The following is a 24,495-nucleotide window of genomic DNA, read 5'->3' as shown; positions in this document are numbered from 1 at the left end:
TGTGAGTATTTATATCGATAGTAATGAAAAGTGATACTCAGATTAAGTGATCTTAATTGGCTATTAGAGTTGCGAAGCGAATATAACCAATTATCAAATTTTGTTACAATTTTTGCCAACTATCCCATGTGATTGTATGTTATTTATACTGATCGTTTGTCTATTCTTATCTTACTGCTCGTTATATGAATTTTTCCTAATATCATTTACTCATTATATATTTTATTTGTTATATCTATTAGTTATATCAATCACTCTTTATATTATTTACTTCAAGTAATGAAATTATTATATAAATTATACGTTATATCATTCATTGATTATTCCATTTACTTATTATATCATTTATTCATTATATCATTCATTTATTATAGTATTTACTCATTATATATTTTATTCGTTATATTCATTCGTTATATCGATCACTCTTTATATTATTTACTTCAAGTAAATAAATTATTATATAAATTATTTGTTATATCATTCTTTTAGTATTTCATTTACTTATAATCATTTATTCATTATATCATTCATTCATTAATTTATTTACTTATTATTATTTCTATTCGTTATATGATCTACTTGTTATATAAATCACTCGTTAGAATGGTTTTCAAAATCCCGTGCAACATAATATGTAAGTGAAATAGTCAAGCCAGAACAAAAGAGAACAAATATATTACAGTGTACTAAATAAACTAAATAGTTTATCACGGGTTTTTGAAAACCCGTGAAAATCGTTCACTAGTTATATTACTTATGTCACTAATTATGTTACTACTTATTTCATTCATCATCCACTCGTTATATCATTAACTCGCTCAATTATTCACTCGGTATATTATCCACACGTTATATCATTCACTCGCTATAATATCCATTCGTTATATCATTCACTCGTTATATCATTAACACATTGACCCCTCAACCGGCCTGTACCGGCTTTGGGAAGTACCCACAACCCAAAAAATTCATTAATGCAAACTAAACACAACAAAATGAAGATACTCAGGCATCAGTCTAAGGGATAAATGGTCTTGAAGATATGCAATCAACCAAGGTGTTTGCAACTACTCTTAAGCCAAATAATAGCACAGGTTCTTTGACAAATTTCAAATCGAGCAAGGAAAGAAAAGCAGAATCACCCCTCTCAATAAAACGCTCAAAATACAACACAAGGGAGAGAGATCAGCAAACATAGCTCAAGACAAAAATAGATACCTTTATTCTGATCCTCCAGGTTCAATTCCATGGCCTCAAAACACAATGTCCACTCCTTGAAGGCTTGTAAAACCACGAAGATGCCTTTACGGATTGAAAAGCATTCTGGGAGATCCAGGGAAACATTCACGAGGGGAGGGCCAGTCAACACTCCTCTCCCCAAAGTCAGATGGTTTTTTATAAATCTTTTCACCCCGAAGCCAAACAAATCAATTCCAGGTCATACAGACCCAGAATAGCAGTGTAAACAATTTTCGAATCAATTTGGTTTCAGAAAAGACAGCATCTAGTAGAGCTGTGGTGATTCATTAGAAAATTATTTTCTCATCCAGGCAAAGCCAAACAAGAAAAAATCATCATGAATCCACCTTTGCTTGCAAATATCCATAAGCAAAGCACTCAATTATGCCCCAAAAGACTTCATGATGTCCTGAGACACTCTCCTAATATGCTCATAGCTGTATTGTTGATGAAAAATACAAGCAACCATCAACTTGTGCTGGCTTCAGCACAACGACGAGGGATTAAAAATGGGGACCGCAAAGCACTGTTGGAAAGCTTGGATACCGCTGACTAGGTGCAGCTGTGTTTGACTTTGACGGGCTGTATAAAACTCAGAATAGGGGGGGGGGAGGTATTTGTTTTCAGTCTGTTTTTTTGTAAATTCAGCTCAATAATAGCCAGGAGTCAATGGGTTAACTCGCTCAATTATTCACTCAATTATTCACAGCTCAATTCGCTCAATTATTCACATTCATATTATCCACACGTTATATCATTCACTCGCTTTTTAATTTACTTGCTATAATATCCATTCCTTATATCATTCACTCGTTATATTATCCATTCACTCGCTTTATTATGCACTCGCTATATTATCCACACGTTATATCATTCACTCGCTTTATTTCATTTCATTTCATTTTTTATTTCTTTCCAATTTTACATTAATGGTTACTCAACCCACAAATAGCGTAGCGTAGCTTTATTATCCACTCGTTAAATCATTCACTCGTTATATCATCCACTCGTTATACCATCCACTCTATTCAACCTCGTTGTACCAGGGTGAGATATTTCGTCTTCTGGAATTTTTATAATCTGTTTCTTAAGTGGTGTGCCCCGAATGCGAATAATCTATCGCCAAGTGAGTCAAGCACGTCCTGTCTGCATTGGAAACAATTATTTTCTTGATAAACATACCATTTAGGGGCGTTGAATTTAAAGGTAAACGCAAAAATATCGTCTAAATAACTTACTCAACATCGTCTCCTTAATAGCTCGTGAAAGAACTATTATACGGCTACGACGAAAGACTACCAGACCTTGTAATACTATCTACTATAGCTTTACAATCTAAACTTAAAACTTGAAGGAATGAAGCGTTTAAAACTCTACAATTTTTCAGGCTTAAGAGTCAAACGATTTGCGCATGTTTTGTCACCATAAAACCCATACCGTAGTTCAGGGCGGTATAACCTGTGCGAATATTAATGCCTTTAAAAACTTTATTTTATTCGCTATCAATTATCTTTTCCAAAAGCATGACTTTCCAAACTATAAATACTTACATGAAATTGGTAAGCAAACCCATACAGTAAAACATACTTGAACATATACGAATTTTAAATAATTGTCCAAACGAATATGGGCCGAAAGAATATTTCAGCGAATTACACTTGTTGACTTAGCTTAACTTTTCTTAACCATTACAATTTAAAAGGTGCAATTCTATAATTCTACTATGTAAAACTACAAAAAAGGGAAATTCAAGTCAGAGACAATGGAAATATCAATAATAGTTAATGGAGTTAGGCGGTATTATTTTTAAGTTTTTTCTTTAGTTAAAAAATAATTCATTGTGGTGATTATTTAATGGCTAAAATCCACCCGGGAATATTCAATTATTCCGTACTATCGTAATGGCTCTACTGGCAAAAAGGCATCTTTTTGACAGTATTCAAGAAAACAGATTACGGTCAGTTACAAATAACGTAACAGAGAAAGTCCACTGCACATTCAAGATTGGCGAGAAAAAGGAGCAAAGTTTCGTATGATTTAAGCAAGAAATGAAACGACGATAAAAAAAAGGGTTGGGATTAGGCGAATATTTGTGACCCAACAAAGCTTTACTTACCTTCTCTGATATTTTCCTATTGCTCCATAGCAGAAGATACAGCACAGCGCGAGGTTTGGGTAAAGCACAAAAACGTTTTGACGTCAAAAGCACAGTGCGCATGATCCGACATAGAGTTATGTATCCAACCGTAGAAGATAAGGAAATAATAAAGAAAAATCAAAGAGTAAAAAAAGGATAGTACTGTCACCTATAATCCGAGCAATTTATTCTGTTATTATTTTTTGACGATGTGGGCAAAAATAATTTAACATTTTACTGAGAATTGATAGTGCGATTAATTGTAGAAATATGACGTCATTGTCACCTTGTCATGTGGTCCCTGTCGCTCATCAGTAAACTCCGTCACAACAGCACATCAAAATTAAATAAGGATAGCAAATACAATAAAAACGCCGATTATTAGACATAACCCAGTTTAATCAGCAAATATTTATTATCATTGTAATTATTGTCGTGATTTTGTTTATTCGAAGTTACTCTGACAAAAAAATCTCGACAAAACGATACCAAAAAACACGCGACTCGGAAACAGTAATATAACCGAGGATTCCTGGGACTGAGGTTGGATATAGCCCCCCCCCCCCCCCCCCTGATATGAATAGTGAACTGTTAGGAAGTGTAAACTAGAAAATAATTTCTGATATGGGTTTGTCAGTTATGACTTGGGATAAGCTCCCTGAAATTAATAGCATAGTTTTTGGCGTTGTGACTTGGGATAAGCTCGCTGAAATAATTAACATGGTTTTTAGAATTGTTTTGGCGGGAATTACAGCCCCCCCCCCCCCCCCCCACCCCACCCCACCCGGCTTGAAGGTCCGCTCAGAGCAAACAGACAAAAATTTAACGTTTGGCTGGATATACCGAGCACATCAATATGTCTTTATATGGATTTAAAAAAATATTTAATTATTATCTTTATTTTAATCGCTATATGTTGAAAAGCACTCTATTAATAACATTTTAAATACACGATTGAATTTATTTAAAGTATTAATTGCCGCTCAAATGAAAAACACGAACCAACCCGCCCAAAATCCTGGCTACGGGCCTGAGTTATGATCTGGAGAAGGCTTTCTGAAATAAATAGCATGCTTTTTGAAGGTGTTACCCCACCCTACACACACGCACCCTAGGGTCACGTGCCTGATTCAGACATCAAAAGTGTTGTGTTAAGAGAAGTCGTAAAAAGCACCTTTGACAAATTCCATATCGCAAAATCTTTATTATCATCATCGCCTTCACCCTTGTTATAAACGACATACACAGTTTTATCATAAAATAGCATACCCTAACCATAACCACCTAAAATAGAGTTCCTTTACGCCCACTTATCTGACCTTCAACAACAATTGCTAACCATGGAAAGTTTCCCACTCTTTCTTTAAATATCAATTCTCCTTGCTCTTCTCATATGTTCCCTACTGGATATGTAGAGAGAAGTAAATGTATGATCATTTAAATTCGTGTCATGTAAATTTTCATAACCTAATCTCTGATAATACTTGTGTGGAGTGTTTGGTCATATAGTAAAGCACAAGGAAACTCCTTGTATTTCAATATCATATTCCTCTATCGTGATATTGACATCACTGAATGCGATGCATAGATTACACTACACATAAGTACATTTTACTTATTACATCGTTATCTTTTCAAAAACACGGCTTCAATAACTACGAAAATAACATTATATTAATAGTATTATCATGCACTGAAATCCATCCTGATATTGGTAACTGCTATTTTTATTATTGTTGTTCTTGTTTTTATTATTATTATCATTATTATTGTTATAACTATTATTACCTATATTGTTATCATTATCATTATTAATAATATTATATTTCTATTATCATTTTGTTTTGTATTGTTGTTATTGTATTATATTATGCCGCTCCGTCCTATATCCTATATTGATCCCTTTTACGAGTTTAGATATGCATTATTGGACATCGTAAATGTATCATATATCATATTGTCTGACCCTGGAATCAGTTTAATAAAAAGCAGTGTTTAATGTAAGAAGGCTCGCTTATTAACAAAACGGTACCGAGAAAAGAAAATGGTTAAAAAAAAAAAGGAATTTAGTTATTTGCAATCATTTCTGCCAATGATTTGTGCAGTGTGCTAATCTAATAAAGTAATTTTCTATTCCACTTCTACTAAAAATCTGTAGGTCGTAAGCCTGCAGAGGCTCAGGGGCATCGTATAAATTGCTTAATCATCGTCTCTGAAAGCTTCTGCATGTTAAAACCTGAGAACTTATGGTAACTAAAAAAAAACTCGACTTTCCACTCAAATTTGCACACGGATTACGTTACTTTTATTTTGGAAAACTTTAATTGCAAACGGCAAATGTCAAACATCAAAGGTAATTGAATGAAAAAGTTGATAAACATAGTCTTACAGCGATGCCATAGCCACACTCTGATCACAATGGATTATCGTATGGTTTATCAATATTATTCAGTTTTCTATAGAAATGAAGACCCATGGTACTTTTCGGTCGCGCAGAGCTTCCATTTGGGGTTTGCACTGACGTTTTCTGAAATAGGTGTATACTGGCCTACAAACAGAAGGACAGCGAGACAAGCCACAGGAACGAACCATTTAAATTCGAGTTTTACATAAAACAAATCTGTAAAATTCATTTTCTAAAATCGCATAATATATGAAACACAAAAATAACATCCTTTATCAAACATTATCTTAAAACAATATTTTTTTTATTTTATTTTCAGGACAAAAACGTATCTTATAAGTCTTAGCCTCTAGCCTTTTCATAATCCAGAATCCTTTGGATAATCCATTCCTTCTCCGCGACCTATTATCCGCCTTAACTCAAAGACAAAATCTCTTCTGTACTAAATTTAACCACATTCGCATCGCAATTAAAACTTGGAAAGTGGCCATTCCCTACTTATAAACGGGGTAGCAAAAGGTGTTTAGTTTTAGGGTAAGGGGAGTTGAAAACTGCTAAAATACACGACGATTGTTTTATTTTGTTTCCACGCTATATGGTGCGAATCGACTCTTTCCAAAACGCGCTTCCGCTTCACAGATATCGATGCAAGTACGAAGGAAAACGAAAACACAAATGAAAACAAAATTCACTTTCTTAGGGACTAAAATGTCGTTAGAACAAGTACGATAAAGGTAAGCATAGAATATTGGAAGTCCTATTTTTTTCTTTTTTTTTTTAACATAAATTCTTAAAACACACACACACACACAAAAAAAAAAAACACACCAAAAAACGAAGATTTCTGATGTACGTGATTCAATGGGGCATCGGATATCTATATGCACACTTATAAGTAATTTTAGGATACAAAACTTCCGCGGTCCAAACTCTAACTGCTTCACCACCTGAGGATAAAGCGTGATGCGAGAGTATTAGAATAATTGCTTCATTCTGCAAAAAATGGATGGAAATAAACTGTCAACTGTCACCAAAACACCTGAAACCTAATTTTCCGCGTTGACAATTAAAACCATTTTAGCAGAATTGTGAAAAATCGAACCTAAAAAATATTAAGAAAAAATATAGGTCTAAAACGTTAAGTTTTAGAAGGTAATGGTATCGTCTATCATTATTTTTATTTTAGATGAAAGACACGATTATTAAACATTGAAAGATTTCCCAATCCTAAGGCAAAAATGACTTCTAAACATCGATTCATTAAGAGTATTCTTTTGAAAAACGATTCAGGTTGGTGGATTTGAAGGCTGTTTGACATGCGTTCTCGTCCAACATGTTTTTAACAGATCAAATTATTTTGAAAAATTTGTCAGAGCAGCACGCCGTCATTATTTCACTCAACGCCCATTGACCAAAAAGCCACCATTGTGTTTCATCAATTTTTCCAAAACCACTTTGTTTTCAGGAAAATAAAATGAAAAACGAAAACTGTATTAGCGAGAATGATACCTATTCGCTAAAATAAAAGGGGCAGGGACTAAATTAAAATGAGAAAATAGCGAATAAAAACGCTATGATGAAGCTCGGAGGTTATCAGTTCTGCTTGTGAAAGTTAAAAGAGCGAACCACTAATTGTCCATCGAAGATTTCGAGATTCTTTTCCGTCGCAAATACGAGCGTTCGTATGAGGTCGATCGGCCGTATTTACAATCTCAGTATTTGCGCACCAATTCTTTGAAGTGTCAATTTTGCTTCAAAACTCGAGAACATGAATTAAGAAGCCGTCTAAAATACATTTGTAGTACATTCATATCTAACGACATGTTTGTTTTTGATGTTGTCTTCTGAATATCTTTAGACCGTCGGTCTGTCAAACGCACAACCTCGTGAAGTGATTATCTTCCTTGGGAAAACCTGCGTTGCTAGATTATTAGCTTCCCTACTGCGAAAACTTGCATGACAAACAGACATACTTTTTGAGGAGCAACTCAGAAACCGATATTTTAAATTTACTTAAATTCATGTTATCCATTGACTTTTGAAATGAAATATTTAGTAGAATGCGGCAGATGTGTGTTAGTATAAAGTAGTTTGGCTACAATAACACGCTATTATACTACCCTTACCTCGTTTGTTTTCTTTGCAGCAAGACCGCGGACGCTTCAAAAAAGATTGTTATACCGTCGTTAAACTGTTCCCCCAAGGAATGGTGTCAGAAATGTGATCAAACTTGAGAGTATTTCTACAAGGATGAAATACGAAAATTGCGAAAATTGAAGAGATGATAAGATAATGCGTGTTTAAAATACCCGACAGAGTTGTCGTTGGCACGAAGTGAGAGTAAGTGTCTTCTGAAGCCAATCGAACTGGGGAAATGTCAGCGGATGTTTCGCGTCATCCCCAATACTATCTTAGTGCAAGATCTACCCATTCGCTTTACCAATATCATACGGTACTCACTTTAAAGCGAAAAACACGAGCGCTGATTGGAGGACATGAGAGCAGATTTATAAATTTTGCCTCGAGTCGTCTATAGGGGTTGAAGAAAGCTTTTCAAGGGCGGCACGAATTGCCCAGGGTTACGGATTGTCAGGGATAGCTAGAACCGAATGCACTCTATCGAAACATTACGCAGAGATGCAAACCACCCTGCCACAATCACTTATACTATAAAACGTCAACAACATAGTTTTCCTTCTGAATTCCTTTATTTATTGTAATTAAATTTCTTCTGTTAGTAAATACTAACATTGTTTTGCAGTTTTCAGGCGCGAATGAACAGCAACATTTAATTGTTTGAAAATAAAATAAGACACTTCTATGCAGATCGTTTAGTGCTTATTTGAATATTTCCTAAAAAAAGGAATTGAAGGGTTAATCAAAATGATGCCTACTTTTGTTGTCGGAAAAATATGACAAAATACGTCTTTCCTGGTATTTTTTTAAATAAGAAGAAAGGATATTTGCCCGTCGTGCAAGCGACAACCACTTAAAGTCGATGACAGACTTATGTGTCCCCTAGAATAACTACAACTTAACCTCCGACATAGACTACTCTAACTCATTTAATGACTAGATAGAATAAAAAGAAGAGAAAAAAAGAAAAAAAGGAGAAGCAAATGGAAATTAAAATGCAGCTTTTAGGCTTGTATTTCAAATTCTTATCCGGTATTGAATGGGTCGATTTGCATGAATCCACGAAGAGCATTTCCTAATAAAGGAGAAGGAAAGTGCCTTTTCCAAAGTGCGGATCACTTTCTTAGTTCAAAAAAGACGTTTACTCTGTTGTTAAACGAGTAATAGATTTGATGCTGTGAAATGTTGCAATCAATGGCATGTCCCCATCGCTTTACGCCTTGAAACAAATTTTCAAAACCTGTCGACGGATTTTGAAAGCTTGACTAAGGCAAGCTTGCAAAAAAAGTTATAAATAAAAATATATCTAGGATATCAGTAGAAAGATCAGTGGAATTCAGACGCATTAGCGTTGCATATCGTGCATGTTCTGTAGCCAGGATATCTGATAGACAGCAACACATTCAAATGCAATATTTATTTTGGTAGCAAAGAAAAGCATTAAAGGGAGATACGGGGGCGGCAACTATAGTAAAACAAAGAACATAATTTATGTAAACATTGTTAAAATATAATGGGACAGATTTGACTGATATAAAACGTTTAGCGAGATCTCTTCATTGAAGCACCATGGAAACGGCACTCTTTTAAGATTGCGAAGTTGTCGGGTCTAGTGAACAAGGAAAATGGCAGAACGTTTTGCACGTTTTATCAAGTGCCTCTGGGCCGCATGCGACCTTTATAGAATTTGCCGCGACAGGCGCGTAAGGACACTTTAAACGAACATGACAATCGACAAGGATTCAATTAAAATGGGATTTGTGGGATTCGAAGGATAGCATGTCTCGTTTGGCTAAGCCATTATGTGACACCGCGCTATGATACTTGAGATATTAAGACAATCAGCAGAGCCACAAAGAAGCGAAGACGGAAGTACGTGAGGACGCTTTTCATCAAATTTTGCCGATCTCATCAAGGAACCTTTAAATCGTTGAGCAAATCTGACGTTAGTTTATTTTTTTTTCTCGGGTGGTATTTTAATTTTGCAGCTGCTCTTAGCAAACATTACCGCGTGACTGACTAACAGGCAATTCGCTGTTGAAAATGATGCACCATATATTTATAAACCCTGAGGCTAAGCTCAAACGTCGTATTATCCATGACCCGTATTCAATGCATATATATGCAAATGAATCGAGTCAATTGTTTTATCTTCATTTGCATGCACTTGCATTGAATACGGCTCATGGATAATACGACGTTTGAACTTAGGCTAAGATGTAATAACGCTGACCGGGGCGGGGCGAGAGTGGAGATCATGTAAAGTCAATAAGAGTAGGAGGTAGCCTAATGTAAGAAAAAGTAATGTGAAGGGAGAGTAAGATTATTTGACGCGAGTAAGTTAGGGTAACGTGATGAAATGCTGATGTGAAGAGCACAGCTACAGTAGGGGTTAAGTGATCTCAGGTATATAAGGTAGGGTTGCGTGATGTGAGGTAAGGTAAGGTTTACCTTTACTTTACTTTAGTAAAGTGATATAATGTTAGGTTATGTAAGGTAAGGTGATATAATGTAAGGTGATGTAATGTAAGGTGATGTAAGGTAAGGTGATGTAAGGTAAGGTGATATAATGTATGGTGATGTAAAGTAAGGTGATGTAAGGTAAGGTGATAAACGTAAAGTGATGTAAGGTAAGGTGATAAAATGTAGGGTGATGTGAGGTAAGGTGATGAGAGGTAAGGTGATGTTAGGTAAGGTGATGTACGGTAAGGTGATGTAAAGTAAGGTGATGTAAGGTAAGGTGTCGAATGTAAGGTGATGTAAGGTAAGGTGATAAAATGTAGGGTGATGTGAGGTAAGGTGATGTAAGGTAAGGTGATGTAAAGTAAGATGATGTAAAGTAAGTTGATGTAAGTAAGCTGATGTAAGTGTTAAATGTAAGGTGATGAAAGGGTGACGTGAGGTAAGGCAAGGTGATGATTGTAAGGTGATGTAATGCAAGGTGATGTGAGGTAAGGTGATGGGAGGTAAGATGATGTGAGGTAAGGCGATGTAAGGTAAGGTGATGAATGTCAGGTGATGGTGAATGGTTAGGTGAATGTTAGGTGATGTAGGGTAAGGTGATGTGATGTAAGGTGATGTAAGGTAAGGTGATGCGAGGTAAGGTGATGTGATGTAAGGTGATGTTAGGTGATGGAGGTAAGGTGATATGAGGTAAGGTGATGTAAGGTAAGGTGATGTAAGCAAGGTGATGTAAAGTGAGGTGATGCGAGGCAAGGTGATGTAAGGTAAGGGGAAGTAAGGTAAGGTGATGTAAGGTAAGTTGATGTGATAAGAGGTGATGTAAGGTAAAGTGATGTGATAAGACGTGATGTAATATAATGTAAGGTAAGGGGATGTATGGTGAGGTGAGGTCATGTGAGGCTAGGTAATGTGAGGTAAAGTGATGTGAGGTGAGGTGATATGTGAGGTGATGTGAGGTAAGGTAAGGTGAGTAACTGTGAAGTAAGAAAACTGTAGAGAAGTACCGAATATGCTTCGTAATGTTAAGATATGTGTAATGCATGTAAGGTATGGTAGACAACAGATATGTTTATCGTTTATCAGACATAGCTTAGTATTTAAAACAAGATCACGTTACAGCATTTTTAGTAAAGAATCGTATAGTTATTACAGCTACTTCGACTCAAATAACCGAATAACCGTACTGATATATAATTCTAACATCAATGTAAAACTCATTTTATTACATATAATTGACAATTTGAATTCGCGTCAATAAATAAGTACATATTAACTTCGGAAAACATTCACATTATACGTAATAAATTCCGGAATAATTCTTTATACACACTTTAGTACCACTAACGCTAGGTACTAGCGCTAAATAATGGGTACTCATTTTGGGATCAATCTCCCCCCCACACACACCCACCACCAAATGACGGTTGCCTGACTCTCTGTAGCCGGGCCTTATCCGTGGGTAATAAGGGAAATCCCCGGATGTCGCATTTTTATCTAACGCAGAGCAGAATTGAGCAAATACAATAACAATATTTTTTTCCTTTTTAGTTGACTTAAGCCTTAACAAAACTAGCAACATTACGCATTATTCAATTAACGAGAAAACACGAACAGACTCTCGAATATGGAACGTAAAACGGCAGAAATGTCTCATGAAATTCAAAGCGTTGGGAATCAGGAAAGTCTTCAGGAAAGACTTCATTACTGATTCCTAGTTCTTACTTAGTCGTAGTCCTCGTAATTTTGTCCCGCATTGTGGTTTGGCACCACCGATTCGGCTCGTATCCGTGTCGAGAGATCAGCTCGTATCTTTGTCGCCGAATCGACTCGTATCCGTGTCGAATGATCGGCTCATATTGGTGTCGAGAGATCGGCTCGTATCGGCGTCGAAGGAATGGCGCGTATCGGTGTCGCAAGATCAGGTCCCATGGTGTCGCTGGTACCTTCCGGTCGTATGGTTGTTAGATGCTGTTGTCTATTTGGTGTAGTTGCAATGTGCTGCACGTTGTCGAAACATTATTACTTGCGTTCTAACCTTGCCACAAGCTGGTGTTGTGACTGTCACGCTAACGTGCACCCGAAGCGTCACGCACTCGATCGTGTCACGCACTTAGGTAGGATCTATGTCACACACTTGTGACCTGACCAAATGCCGTCGCTGCCATTGCTGAGGATCGTAACCTCACAAATAACTTCCCTCTTTTCCAGGGGTTCTGGAATTGCAGTACTTTATAACTATCAGGAAAGCATTTTTCCTGGGAACCGAACACAGCCACCAGGCAAAAGTCTTTTATAGATTCGTCCGAGACGTTTTTGTACGATTTCCCTCGTTCGTCGCAAGTTTTTTCAAGTCTTCTTATTACCGTCCGGACGATCTCATTAGCTGTAGTCGCTGGAGTAATTGACAGCTATAAACAATCGCACAAAGGTAGGGTTATTGAGAGAGAGAGGTGGGGAGCTATAACAGGGCCGTAGCAGGGGTGGGGCACTGGGGGCATGTGCCCCCCAATATTTAAAAAAAATATATAAGGAAAAGACCAGTAGGGGCGTGGCTGTGCCCTCCGATATTTTCTTAATGTTTCTGTATTGTGCCCACCCCCCCCCCCCCCCCCCCCCAATCTTACGTGGCCTGCTACGGCTCTGTATAAACAATACAACAAGGAAAGGATGATCGGGGAAATAAAGCACAGCTATACACCAAGGTAAGGCAATTGGGAGAGCTATAAGCAACAGAATATTAAAGCCGAGAAACTTAGTTTTATATTTTGTTTCACTTACATATTAACTGCGATTTACAATATACTGCGAATTCTTATAAATAATTCCCAATTTTGTAAGCTGCTTTCTGGCTTCCGTGCTTCAAATTAGCGAGAAAACATTAGGCGCTTTTTATTGGAAAGCATTTTAGTGCTGGCGAATGAAAACGCTTCAAGGATTTTAAATACCGGCAGCCAAAAGGCGATTTAGCTGTTGGAAACAGTCGGTGTGATTTCGCAGAATATATGTTAACCTCAAGTAAGCTTTAAGAAGAGCTAAATCGAATTAATTTCATTAATTATTTAAACAACATTTTATATTTTTTATGTGACTCTTAGTTTTACTTTGAATCCGTATCTTTAGATGGCCGGAGCTAATTCCTTGAGCCTGGGCTATAGCTTGACGCTAACTGTGTGACTCGATGGTTATCGCGTGACTCGATTTCATTGTGTGCCTAAAATGTAAGTGTGATTGGCAATATAAAGCTGGCTTCCAGTAAAGAGAATAGACGACTTGCACTAACAGATCACTAACAGATTCACTCAGCTTTGATCGGTAAAATAAAAACATCAAAAAGCAACTTATTTGGTGCTTACGAATAAGTCCGAAAGTTTAATCGACAGAGGCGGTCGAATCGACGGTCGGAGTCATTTGTGTTTATTTTGCCTGCATTTGCCATTAAAAAAGTCACATGATAAGTTCGTGCAATTTGCCTATTGAAGATGTAATTTACGAGAGGTTAGATAAGAGGTTAGTACCGTCACTTGGGCCCCTGCAGGCAGCCCCGTTTCTCCGGTTGAGTACACTCTTATCACAGAATCTTTAGCGTGATTCAACTGATGACCTTCACCTTGAAAAAAAAAGACCAAACGGTTGGATGACAACGAGATTTAATGGAATGTAAAGATCAAGCAACATGAATGAAAATGAAAATGAGGTGAACAATGGAAAGCGTTATTTGGAGAGAAGCTAGAGGCACGTACGGTGGGCAGGGTGTTCGTTAGAGTAGTCAGAGATGTATGTTTGTAGTATGCAATTAAAGAATTAAATTCAGGGTAAGACGATCACAGGCAAAAAATTATTTGAATGCCGCAACCAAACACAGAACAGAAAAACACAGCAAAGGTGAGAAACTCATTGAGTTATTCAAGTTTGAGTATCCTCGGGGACCCAGGGCGTCGCGGAGGTCGGGCACACAGGGAGCGGACAAGAAAGAAAGAGTGCTCTTTCTTCCTCGGGAGCTCCCTGTGTGCCCGATCTCTGCGACGGCCTGGGTCCCCGAGCATGAAGCGTGAGTGATATATGAATAAAAGCCAACAGAATAAAATTAAATTCAAACGAGCTCATTTCAAGTTTTATCCATACTTTACTAATTGCGGAAACTTTTAGATAACGGATTTCATCAATTACTCGTTAACTCAATATTAATAATTTGGATCAAAGCAGCCGTCATCATTCGCGTGATTAAAAATAACGATCAGGATGCTTTAGTTGAGAGGTTAAAGGAGGTATGGATTTAATTTTTCATTTAGAGATCGTTAATAATGCATGGATAAAAATTCGCCATTAACAACTTCTTGTCACCTGGTTCTTCCAAAGTGTAGCACTCATTGTTCTTGATTACGTCACCATTATTATGTGAGAACTTGAACACTTCGACCAGCGGGATCCCGCCGCGCACTTGCCGGTCACGTGCGTAGTGGAGAGCATCGAGGATCCAGCGCATGCCCTTCCACGTCTCGTCCAGCTCCTGGTTTGACCAATCACAGTCGTGTTAAAATTTGGGTTTTTTGCCAACCACAGTCGTGTTTTTGTCTTGTGTTGAGGATGAACAATCACAATCGTATTTATATAAGGGTTTTGGGCCAGTCACACAGTCGTGTTATATCAGGAAATTTTACCAAACACGGTAGCGTTTTAATAAGGGTTTGGCCAATTACAGTTGTTTTAATATATAGTAGTGACTAACCCAATAAAGAAATCATGAAGCCAACATCGTACAAGGTTGCTCCCGGACAATCCATGCATTGTAAACCACAGTGATTCATAACTAAATCCTTGTCTTTGAAAGCTACGTGAATGTTTACAAATACATAAACAAGAATGCTGCATATTTCAAAACCTGGATTTGTTTTTATTTACGCTTATTTGGAACCTGAAGCAATGCGGGTCACGACGCAGGATTTTTGAGTGCAACCTTATTTTAAATTGATACACAGCTGATATTTTTCAGCTGGTTTTTCACTTCAGACATTCCCAATGTCTAAATGGAAATACAGTAGCTCACTATACTTGCGGGTAAATATCTATTATGTTATAAGCTGATACAATGGACTGTATGCGAAGCAGGGAAATTCAATTATGCAGATATTTCTTCAACAATAATCTTTTCTAAAGAGGATTACATTTTCTAAGGAGTCACGTTACATTTGAAACATTGGAAATGTCTTCTTAGATGGACAACCTTTTAGACTTTAGCTGCATAAAGCCGCATTGTCACCAGTTTCATTTTCGGTCGATTGAGTTACAATCTCAGGTGATTTTTTAACGGAAAACGAGAAAAATATAAACGATAGTAGTGCGTCTACTGGAAGTTTTTGAGGATGTGATTGATAATTTAAGCGGATGGCCTGTTTAATATCTCGGATTCTAATAGATTCTTTTGTCTTTTAACGGCTGAGGTTTCCGTCGGATCTCCGGAAGTAAACTGGGTACAATGCGGCTTTAACTTTGTTTTTGAGTTGACAAACAGGTGTCGCGCGTAGCATCTGGGTATAAATGAGAGTATAGCAATGGGGAAAATGCGTCTGTATTTTTTTTTTAAACAGCATATTTTTGTCGGTCTTGGTTGAAGTAATGGTATAAACAAATCCGTAAACATTTTTTATTCAAATGAGTGATAAATAGAGCCAGTGCGTTTAGCGAATTCTCCTTCGTGTGCGGGAGGCGAACATTCAGGATTTCTTTTATTGATTCTCAAATGAAAAAAACTCGTACCAAACGGAAATTTTTGAGTGATACGGAACTATGCCCGCTGCTACGGAACTACTGCCACTATGTGCAAACAGAAAATACCATATAAATCAATAAAATGTGAAAATTTGTCTTTTCTGTGCATATTATATGCATAAGTAAATTTGTAGTCGTCTTAGAAAAAATCATGAGCATTTGGCCCTCCGCAAAAAAGATAGAGCAATTTTAATATGAAGTGACACGGAACTGGTCATCCTACTGTTTGTAGTAAAATCATAGTATGATTGATGTTTCATATCCCTGTGCACCAACGGTTACAGTTGGGTATAAAAACAAAGATACAAAAAGAGCAAACGAGCATCCTTTTCTTCTGAAGACGAGCATCCATGCATGCAAAGACCGTGAATCCGACTTGCGCGACACTGTTATTTTGTTTTTGTTTTGAATGTTTAGAACTCCCATCATTTTGAAAAATATAACTTACCCAGCATTGTTTGATATCGTAGAAATATAACCGAGTCTACTTCATTATAGGATGGATTAAATTTTAGCAGGATTCAAACGGATTTTATTTACATGCATGGGGTTTTCATAGCCTACAAAACCACGCGTCACGCAAATCGGATCGACTGGCTTTAAGGCGCGAGCATTGTTCTAATACTGTTCGCGTTATGCTTGGTTGACTTAATATATTCACCTGTACTCATCATAAAGTCGATATTATGCAAAACTTGGAATTAAAAACAGAACGCGAGTTATGGTGAAAGTTTCAAATCATGACTCTGCTTTCAAACTTTTCAAGGATGACTCGACGAATAACTATTAAGCACTTTGCTATATTCATCTTATTAATTGGAGTGCTTCTCTATATTAGCTACGACTACATCGAGATACAATCCGTTCACAGAGTCTTCAACAAGTTATTATTCGCTGATGCAAACCCGACACCAACACCAGACAAATGGAAACCTCGAGAGAAAATTTTACCCAAACTCCGCTTAAAGGCCGGTAGAATCTTCCTTGTGATTCTAGTATCAAGTTTGCCAAATGCTATAGAAAGTAGAGAAGCAATCAGGGAAACTTGGGCGAAAAGTCTGATAGCTAACGATACAAAGTTAGATTCGTGTTTAATATTCGTTGTTGGCTCCTCAAAAAGCACCCATCTCGATATCGAGGTGGAAGAAGAAGCTAAGCAATACGGAGACATCTTCCGGAGTAAATATTTGGACAAGCCACGTCATGAGATAGCGAAGATATGGAAGTCGTATTATTGGGTCGCTAAATACGAGCCTAAATACGTTATAAAGACGAAAGACGATGTTTACATCTATTTGCCCTCGGTAATGAGGTGGTTGAAGCAACGCGACCCAAAAGAACAACTATACGCCGGCAAGCTCATCAACCATGCTCGCGTGATCCGAGATAAAAAAGATGAATTTTACGTGAGCTGGAATGAATTCTCTGAAACATTTTATCCCGATTACTGCTCCGGAGAGATCTATGTTTTCTCTGGAAACATATTAGAGAAGTTGATAAGGCTCTCGTCGTCAATTGCTATGTTCGAAGTGGAGGATGCCTACTTTGGTTTGTTGGTACACAGGGCTGACATCACGCCAGTGGACTTGAGAAGTCAGGTTTATCTGGATCCCTTGGCACCACATAAGGTCCAATCATGGACGAACAGTGGGTTTCAAGAGGCCTTTGCAATAGGCTTTAATATCCCTCCCAATCTACTTCAGTACATCACCGATAGGTATAAAAAAGTAGAGGATATAGTGGTCACCTAATGTTACACTGATGATAAGATGAACAGACCAAAGGATTCACGGAAGAAAATGAACACAAGGTTAAAGCCGCATTGTCACCAGTTTACTTCGACGGAAACCTCAACCACAGGCTTCCCACCCGCGTCAATGAAGGATTTCTAAGGACAGACGAAAATCACGCAAATAAACATTTCTATGAGTTATATCTCCATGCTCTATTCATGAATAAATAAACTTAGTTGGGATGTAGATGGATCTGTCTGTGGTGTTTTTTCTTCCTAAGAATCTCAATTTTACGAGTTTAGAGCAATATAAGTTTTACTCAGATTTTTGAGTTGATACTTAGTATGTTAATGAGACAAGGCTGGCAACTTTATTCTGACTACCTCAGCTTCAGCGCGATTTTCTGCCGGATTTCAAACAGTACGAAATCACTGACACCGGTACAGGATGGTAGAGGGATGGAACTATCTCTGAATCGAGTTTTTAAGCAATCCGCCTAAAAACCTGCGAGAAATAATTTTTCGAACGTCAATTTTAGCTTTCCGTCGAAGATCGGGACATAGCAGCTGGTCAAATGGCATCCTTGGAATGTAATTTTCATAGACAGCTTAGCCCCACATCACCCTAGACCCGACTTGTCTTTGTCATGGTTTCCTCACTAACATCTAAATTGTGAGTTGTTGTGTGAACCGTCACTTGTACAGCTATGAGGAGTACATGCAGACTGTCGACGTTTTTCCGTCATGTCGCTTTAAGATGGTATGTTTTATGCTTCTGTGTAAACAGAGTAGCTTCGCAAACGTTTCGAGTGTTAGCCCTGCGCGTAAGCAAAAGACAAGGTGGCTATTACAAATGGCTAACCGTGAAAAAAAAGGGTAACGCTCGAAACGTCAGTGCAGTAAAACATACCATTTTAGCCTTCTGTTGATTTCCATCCCTGGTTTTCGCATGCCTAAGTAGAACTTTTAGTTCTACGTCTAAAGCTTGTCTGTAGCTTTTCTAGTCTTCCAAGTTTTTTCCCAAGCACAATATCATGGTCTAGAGTCTTACCAATTGGAACTCCATTAATTTGATCTGTCTTTGCTTTGCCTTTTCAACCTCTCCAGACGAAAAAGCCTGTTGAACAGAAAAAAGAATTCAGCTATTTTGAAATATAAATAAATACAAAAGGATACGTTAAATCGTTACAATGGTATCGTTGTATGATTCTTGTGTTTATCGAGTTCTTAGCTAAGCGCTTGTCGCCTAAGTGCTGTGTGTCCGGGTAAAAGAGGTCTAATCTTCCTTAGCTCTTATTGCATGAGTGGTCTTACATTTCTAATCGCCTGTGGACTAACTGTTAGAGAGGTCTTACGTCTTTCAGTGCTCGTTGCCTAAATGCTGTACGCCCGGGTAAACAAAAGTCGCATCTTTCTAATCATCTGTTGCCTCTCTGCAGCGCGACTGGATTGACAAGGTCGCATCTCTGCAATCGCCTTATTGCTGTGCGCCAGGGTTAACAAGATCGTATCTTGCTTATCGCCTGTTGCCCGGATTAGAGAGGTCTCACCTCTTTAGCGCTTGTTCCCCAACTGCTGCGTGCCCGAGTTATAAAGGTCTCACCTCTCTAAGCGCTTGTTGCGCGAGGACTGAATCCATGTCCAGCACGGACGAGAGTCTGGAGTAATGGCAGATGAAGTCTTTTTGGTATGTACACATATGGACTGAAAGGTAGAAATGTAACCAAAGCCATTATAACACACATAAGGCAAACGACAAAGTGTCCCCTGTAGTAACTCTTGCATGCATCTGACCTTTACATAAAAGATAATTGCACTGCTAGTGATCAAGTCGATATTTTCATGCAGCCCAGGACCTTCTCACAGATCAGCCACTTTTGCCTTACTCGGTATAACCACAGGCGAACAGACGTTTTATTAGAGTAAGGGGGAAATAAATTAACGGAAGAAAAAAGATCAATTTATAATTATAAAAATGAGAGGCTACTCACTCATTTCAAAAGTCTGTACAGGTAACGAGATATAGTCCTTCTTGCTGGTCAAAGTGTCTACTTGTCCGGGAGCGCTGCACACGTCTTCAGGGGGCGGGAAGACGATGAGGAAAGACACGTTCTCATCCAATTCCACCACCTCACGATCGTAGATACGGTGCAACTTTGCCGCCTGGTACATGAAACAACAGAATATCATAAACCGTGCATAGAAAAACGACTCGATTTTGTTGGGAACAGTGCTAAGTTTTCATATAATTCAGTGATAGGTTAAAAGTTTCTTATGAGTATCGCAAGTATCTGGTAGAGCTTGTAAATAAAGGGGTTGTGGGGAGGGGTGAACACAGTATCAGTACATGGCGAGCATGGTGTGCTACTTCGTGTGTGAAGTCGACAACAGAAACGAGAGTTATGGCTAAAAGGGTGAAAGAAAAAAACTTCTACGTCGAAAATTGCAAACTTCTTTACTTTGGTAAACCAGAGGTAGGCTGCAAAGGATTAAAAAGCGCGAAGAAGCAGAGTTCTTGAAATGTCACAAAAATAGGCATCCAGAGAAGAACCAGGACGATTAAAAAATATTTTGAGCCAATTTCACGTGCTCTCCCGAAGAAATCATTCATGCCTCATTAGCAAGGGGAAGGGCGAGCTGTAATATCCAAAACAAGCCTCTAAGCTATCTTTATATTGCTGTTGCTAAGGTCTCTTACGTCTCTACTGACGCCGACTTGGTCCATCAGCTTCTCCGCTGCTTGTGCCACAAGTAGCTGTAGCTCCTGCGCAGACTTTGACGGCTCGTACTTTCTTTGCTGTACAGAAATAGCAGCAATAGTCAGTCCTGTCCTTACCTTAAAGTGCCCTGGTCAGCCACACCTTTGTTATTGTTTTGATTTAATACTGGAAGGCAGGTGGTGTTTTTAAATATCAAAATAACCATCTAAAAGCAAAGCTCAATACTTATTTTTATTGAATTCAATCGAAAATATCGCACTACCTTCCCCAAATTAGCCGATGGAAACGGATGCTTTTACACACTGGTACTTTGGTGTAATTACAAAATGGCAGGAGGCTGCTAAATCACTTTACTCACCCCTAAGGAGTCCAAGCTTTGTATCCATTGCCACTCCTCTCTGTATGAACAAAACAATGTGGTGAAAAACGTACTTAATTTATTCTAAGTCAAATCAAGAAACTTTGATAGTGCATATCAATTTATGAAAGCATAAGTTTGTCGATCTCGATTGTAGCATCGGATGCAGAGTCAAGCCAATTCGTACCTCGACACATTTGGGCTGTCGAGTATCTTCACATTAAAACACATGTCTTGACATCTGTACATGTAACATGACACATAGGGTTGTCGCGTACCTTGACATGTGTACACGTACCATTATACATAGGGTTGTCGCGTACCTTGACATGTGTACACGTACCATTATACATAGGGTTGTCGCGTACCTTGACATGTGTACACGTACCATGACATAGGGTTGTCGCGTACCTTGACATGTGTACACGTACCATGACATAGGGTTGTCGCGTATCTTAATATGTGTACACGTACCATGACACATAGGGTTGTCACGTATTTTGATATGTGTACACGTACCATGATACATAGGGTTGTCACGTATCTTAATATGTGTACACGTACCATGACACATAGGGTTGTCACGTATTTTGATATGTGTACATGGTACCATGACACATAGGGTTGTCACGTATCCTAATATGTGTACACGTACTATGACACATAGGGTTGTCACGTATCTTGACATGTGTACACGTACCATGACACATAGGGTTGTCGCGTATCTTGACATGTGTACACGTACCATGACACATAGGGTTGTCGCGTATCTTGATGTGTACACGTACCATGACACATAGGGTTGTCACGTATCTTGATATGTGTACACGTACCATGACACATAGGGTTGTCACGTATCTTGATATGTGTACACGTACCTTGACACATAGGGTTGTCACGTATCTTGATATGTGTACACGGTACCATGACACATAGGGTTGTCACGTACCTTGACATGTGTACACGTACCATTATACATAGGGTTGTCGCGTACCTTGACATGTGTACACGTACCATGACATAGGGTTGTCGCGTACCTTGACAAGTGTACACGTACCATGACATAGGGTTGTCGCGTATCTTGATATGTGTACACGGTACCACGACACAGGGTTGTCGCGTATCTTGATATGTGTACACGGTACCATGACACATAGGGTTGTCACGTATCTTGATATGTGTACACGTACCATGACACATAGGGTTGTCACGTATCTTGATATGTGTACACGTACCTTGACACATAGGGTTGTCACGTATCTTGATATGTGTACACGGTACCATGACACATAGGGTTGTCACGTACCTTGACATGTGTACACGTACCATTATACATAGGGTTGTCGCGTACCTTGACATGTGTACACGTACCATGACATAGGGTTGTCGCGTACCTTGACATGTGTACACGTACCATGACATAGGGTTGTCGCGTATCTTAATATGTGTACACGTACCATGACACATAGGGTTGTCACGTATTTTGATATGTGTACACGTACCATGATACATAGGGTTGTCACGTATCTTAATATGTGTACACGTACCATGACACATAGGGTTGTCGCGTACCTTGATATGTGTACACGGTACCATGACACATAGGGTTGTCACATATCTTGATATGTGTACACGTACCATGACACATAGGGTTGTCACGTACCTTGATATGTGTACACGGTACCATTATACATAGGGTTGTCGCGTATCTTGATATGTGTACACGGTACCATTATACATAGGGTTGTCACGTACCTTGATATGTGTACACGGTACCATGACACATAGGGTTGTCACATATCTTGATATGTGTACACGTACCATGACACATAGGGTTGTCACATATCTTGATATGTGTACACGGTACCATGACACATAGGGTTGTCACGTACCTTGATATGTGTACACGGTACCATTATACATAGGGTTGTCGCGTATCTTGATATGTGTACACGGTACCATGACACATAGGGTTGTCGCGTATCTTGATATGTGTACACGGTACCATGACACATAGGGTTGTCGCGTATCTTGATATGTGTACACGGTACCATGACACATAGGGTTGTCACGTATCTTGATATGTGTACACGTACCATGACACATAGGGTTGTCACGTATCTTGATAAGTGTACACGTACCATGACACATAGGGTTGTCGCGTATCTTGATATGTGTACACGTACTATGACACATAGGGTTGTCACGTATCTTGATATGTACACGTACTATGACACATAGGGTTGTCGCGTAACTTGATATGTGTACACGTACCATTATACATAGGGTTGTCGCATATCTTTACATGTGTACACGGTACCACGACATAGGGTTGTCACGTATCTTCAAGTGTGTATACCTACCTTGACACATAGGGTTGTCTTGTATCTTGACATTTGTACACGTACCATTACACATAGGGTTGTCACGTATCTTGATATGTGTACACGTACCATGACACATAGGGTTGTCGTGTATCTTAATATGTGTACACGTAGCATGACAAATAGGGTTGTCGCGTATCTTGATATGTGTACACGTACCATGACACATAGGGTTGTCGTGTATCTTGATATGTGTACACGTACCATGACACATAGGGTTGTCGCGTATCTTGATATGTGTACACGTACCATGACACATAGGGTTGTCGCGTATCTTGATATGTGTACACGTACTATGACACATAGGGTTGTCACGTATCTTAATATGTGTACACGGTACCATGACACATAGGGTTGTCGCGTATCTTGATATGTGTACACGTACCATGACACATAGGGTTGTCGCGTATCTTGATATGTGTACACGTACCATGACACATAGGGTTGTCGCGTATCTTGATATGTGTACACGGTACCATGACACATAGGGTTGTCACGTATCTTGATATGTGTACACGTACCATGACACATAGGGTTGTCACGTATCTTGATATGTGTACACGGTACCATGACACATAGGGTTGTCACGTATCTTGATATGTGTACACGGTACCATGACACATAGGGTTGTCACGTATCTTGATATGTGTACACGTACCATGACACATAGGGTTGTCACGTATCTTGATATGTGTACACGGTACCGTGACACACAGGGTTGTCGCGTATCTTGATATGTGTACACGGTACCGTGACACACAGGGTTGTCGCGTATCTTGATATGTGTACACGGTACCGTGACACACAGGGTTGTCGCGTATCTTGATATGTGTACACGTACCATGACACATAGGGTTGTCGCGTATCTTCATATGTGTACACGTACCATGACACATAGGGTTGTCGCGTATCTTGATATGTGTACACGTACCATGACACATAGGGTTGTCACATATCTTGATATGTGTACACGTACCATGACACATAGGGTTGTCACGTATCTTGATATGTGTACACGTACCACGACATAGGGTTGTCGTGTATCTTGATATGTGTACACGTACCATGACACATAGGGTTGTCGTGTATCTTGATATGTGTACACGTACCATGACACATAGGGTTGTCGCGTATCTTAATATGTGTACACGTA

General features: G+C 38.6%; 3 protein-coding genes and 1 long non-coding RNA gene across 13 annotated transcripts in view; 2 read left to right on the top strand and 2 right to left on the bottom strand.

Moving 5' to 3' along the window:
* The window catches only part of LOC5505601 (atrial natriuretic peptide receptor 1), a 45,490-nt gene extending 37,467 nt beyond the window's left edge, over positions 1-8,023 (bottom strand). For 3 of the 5 annotated variants that reach the window (XM_048720368.1, XM_048720372.1, XM_048720373.1), the window contains exon 1: positions 7,910-8,023. The gene's annotated coding sequence lies outside the window, so the exon portion shown is untranslated. Of the gene's footprint in view, positions 1-3,358; positions 3,809-7,909 lie in introns of those variants that run through there. The other 2 variants (XM_048720369.1, XM_048720371.1) reach the window with 2 other exon arrangements.
* LOC125557613 lies at positions 5,884-8,608 on the top strand. The gene is made up of 2 exons (XR_007305340.1): positions 5,884-6,517; positions 7,930-8,608. It is a non-coding gene; the product is annotated as an uncharacterized LOC125557613 (long non-coding RNA).
* A 2,976-nt stretch (positions 8,609-11,584) lies between these two features.
* Positions 11,585-24,495, bottom strand: part of LOC5504674 (ankyrin repeat and fibronectin type-III domain-containing protein 1) — a 55,652-nt gene continuing 42,741 nt past the window's right edge. For 5 of the 6 annotated variants that reach the window (XM_048720375.1, XM_048720374.1, XM_048720376.1 and 2 more), the window contains 8 exons: positions 20,959-20,998; positions 20,579-20,677; positions 19,872-20,043; positions 19,484-19,584; positions 18,932-18,997; positions 14,724-14,889; positions 13,898-13,989; positions 11,585-12,790 (listed from right to left, as the gene is read on the bottom strand). In XM_048720375.1, coding sequence (XP_048576332.1) covers positions 12,509-12,790; positions 13,898-13,989; positions 14,724-14,889; positions 18,932-18,997; positions 19,484-19,584; positions 19,872-20,043; positions 20,579-20,677; positions 20,959-20,998 — 1,018 coding nt within the window. In that variant the 3' untranslated portion in view covers positions 11,585-12,508. The remainder of the gene's footprint in view (positions 12,791-13,897; positions 13,990-14,723; positions 14,890-18,931; positions 18,998-19,483; positions 19,585-19,871; positions 20,044-20,578; positions 20,678-20,958; positions 20,999-24,495) is intronic. The other variant, XM_048720379.1, reaches the window with a different exon arrangement.
* On the top strand, positions 16,822-18,127 carry LOC5504656 (beta-1,3-galactosyltransferase 5). The gene has a single exon (XM_001625499.3). The coding sequence runs from the start codon at positions 16,889-16,891 to the stop codon at positions 17,897-17,899; it is 1,011 nt and encodes a 336-aa protein (XP_001625549.2). The 5' UTR covers positions 16,822-16,888; the 3' UTR covers positions 17,900-18,127.

Source organism: Nematostella vectensis, chromosome 12, assembly GCF_932526225.1.
Source record: "Nematostella vectensis chromosome 12, jaNemVect1.1, whole genome shotgun sequence".
Lineage (NCBI taxonomy): Eukaryota > Metazoa > Cnidaria > Anthozoa > Actiniaria > Edwardsiidae > Nematostella > Nematostella vectensis.
The sequence above is the reverse complement of the archived record's forward strand: the minus strand, read 5'-3'. Positions and strand labels throughout refer to the sequence as shown.

Bases quoted from the DNA above. Each gene is read 5' to 3' on its own strand.
- LOC5504656 (XM_001625499.3), top strand. From the start codon at position 16,889: ATGACTCTGCTTTCAAACTTTTCAAGGATGACTCGACGAATAACTATT.